This window comes from Trichechus manatus, unplaced genomic scaffold (genome assembly GCF_000243295.1).
Source record: "Trichechus manatus latirostris isolate Lorelei unplaced genomic scaffold, TriManLat1.0 scaffold00089, whole genome shotgun sequence".
Classification (NCBI taxonomy): domain Eukaryota; kingdom Metazoa; phylum Chordata; class Mammalia; order Sirenia; family Trichechidae; genus Trichechus; species Trichechus manatus.
Genome location: NW_004444025.1, coordinates 9,264,384 through 9,265,384, shown reverse-complemented (window position 1 = coordinate 9,265,384; position 1,001 = coordinate 9,264,384). Strand labels below are relative to the sequence as shown.

General features: G+C 37.7%; 1 protein-coding gene across 1 annotated transcript in view; it reads left to right on the top strand.

The window, feature by feature from the left end:
* The window catches only part of NAF1 (nuclear assembly factor 1 ribonucleoprotein), a 65,170-nt gene extending 64,787 nt beyond the window's left edge, over nt 1–383 (top strand). Inside the window, exon 9 of the mRNA XM_004382056.2 lies at nt 1–383. This exon is cut by the window's left edge and continues 45 nt beyond it. Coding sequence (XP_004382113.1) covers nt 1–124 — 124 coding nt within the window. The 3' untranslated portion in view covers nt 125–383.
* Nucleotides 384–1,001: the final 618 nt, after the last annotated feature.

Here is a 1,001-nt window from a genome sequence, read left to right as displayed (position 1 = left end):
CATAGCCCCTCACCCATTACTGAACTTACCGTACTCCCTGCCCCCACCACCTCCCCCTCCACCCCTGCCTCCGCTGCCCTATCCTGGAGATAGTAATTCTTCTCATTTTGGAACTTACTATTAGGTCAGTGTATTTATTCCAGAGAGATGAAATGTGGACTTTTTCACATTATATTGTAAGGTTTTTCTGTTTTTTGTGTTTTTTAATTTTAAAGAAAGAAAGTGACTGGACCTAAATTTTTTAAAACACTGTAAAATACTAAATGTCAGTTACTTGTAAATTAATATATATTTGTATCTTCTGTGAAATTGTATTCATATGAAAATTTAAGCTCTGTTTGATAGGGAGATATCCAATTATGCAATATTTAATTAAAACTTTGAATCCTTCCCTCCCCCAGCCCCCTCTCCACCCAGTTAAACAATATGTATAGGTCTAATAATGGATCTGGAGTAACTTACATCATGGATGAAAATATACTGAATACATTGATTTTCTTCTTGGTATATTTGAAAATAAGATGTTGAATTCCTATTGAGAGTCTTTTAAAAATAGACTCTATTAAGTTTAGAAATTGATTTTGATTGTAAATACAATTTTCGAATAAATTTAAATGTCCCTAATTTTTTTTTTTTTTTAAGGAGCCCTGGTGGCATAGTGCTTAAGAGCTCAACTGCTAACTAAAAGGTCGGTAGTTTGAATCCACCAGCTGCTCCTGGGAAACCCTATGGGGCAGGTCTACTCTGTCCTATAGGTTTGCTATGAGTCAGAATTGACTCGATGGCAAAAGGTTTGGTTTTCTGATTTTCGATGGCGCAGTGGTTAAAGAGCAGCTTGACTGCTAACCAGAAAGGTCAGCAGTTCAAAACCACCAGCTCCGTGGGGAAAGATGTGGCAGTGTGCTTCTGTAGAGATTTTAAGCCTTGGAAACCCTGTGGGGTCGCTGTGAATTGGAATGGACTCGACAGCAGTGGGTTTGGTTTTGGGGTTTTTTGGTAAA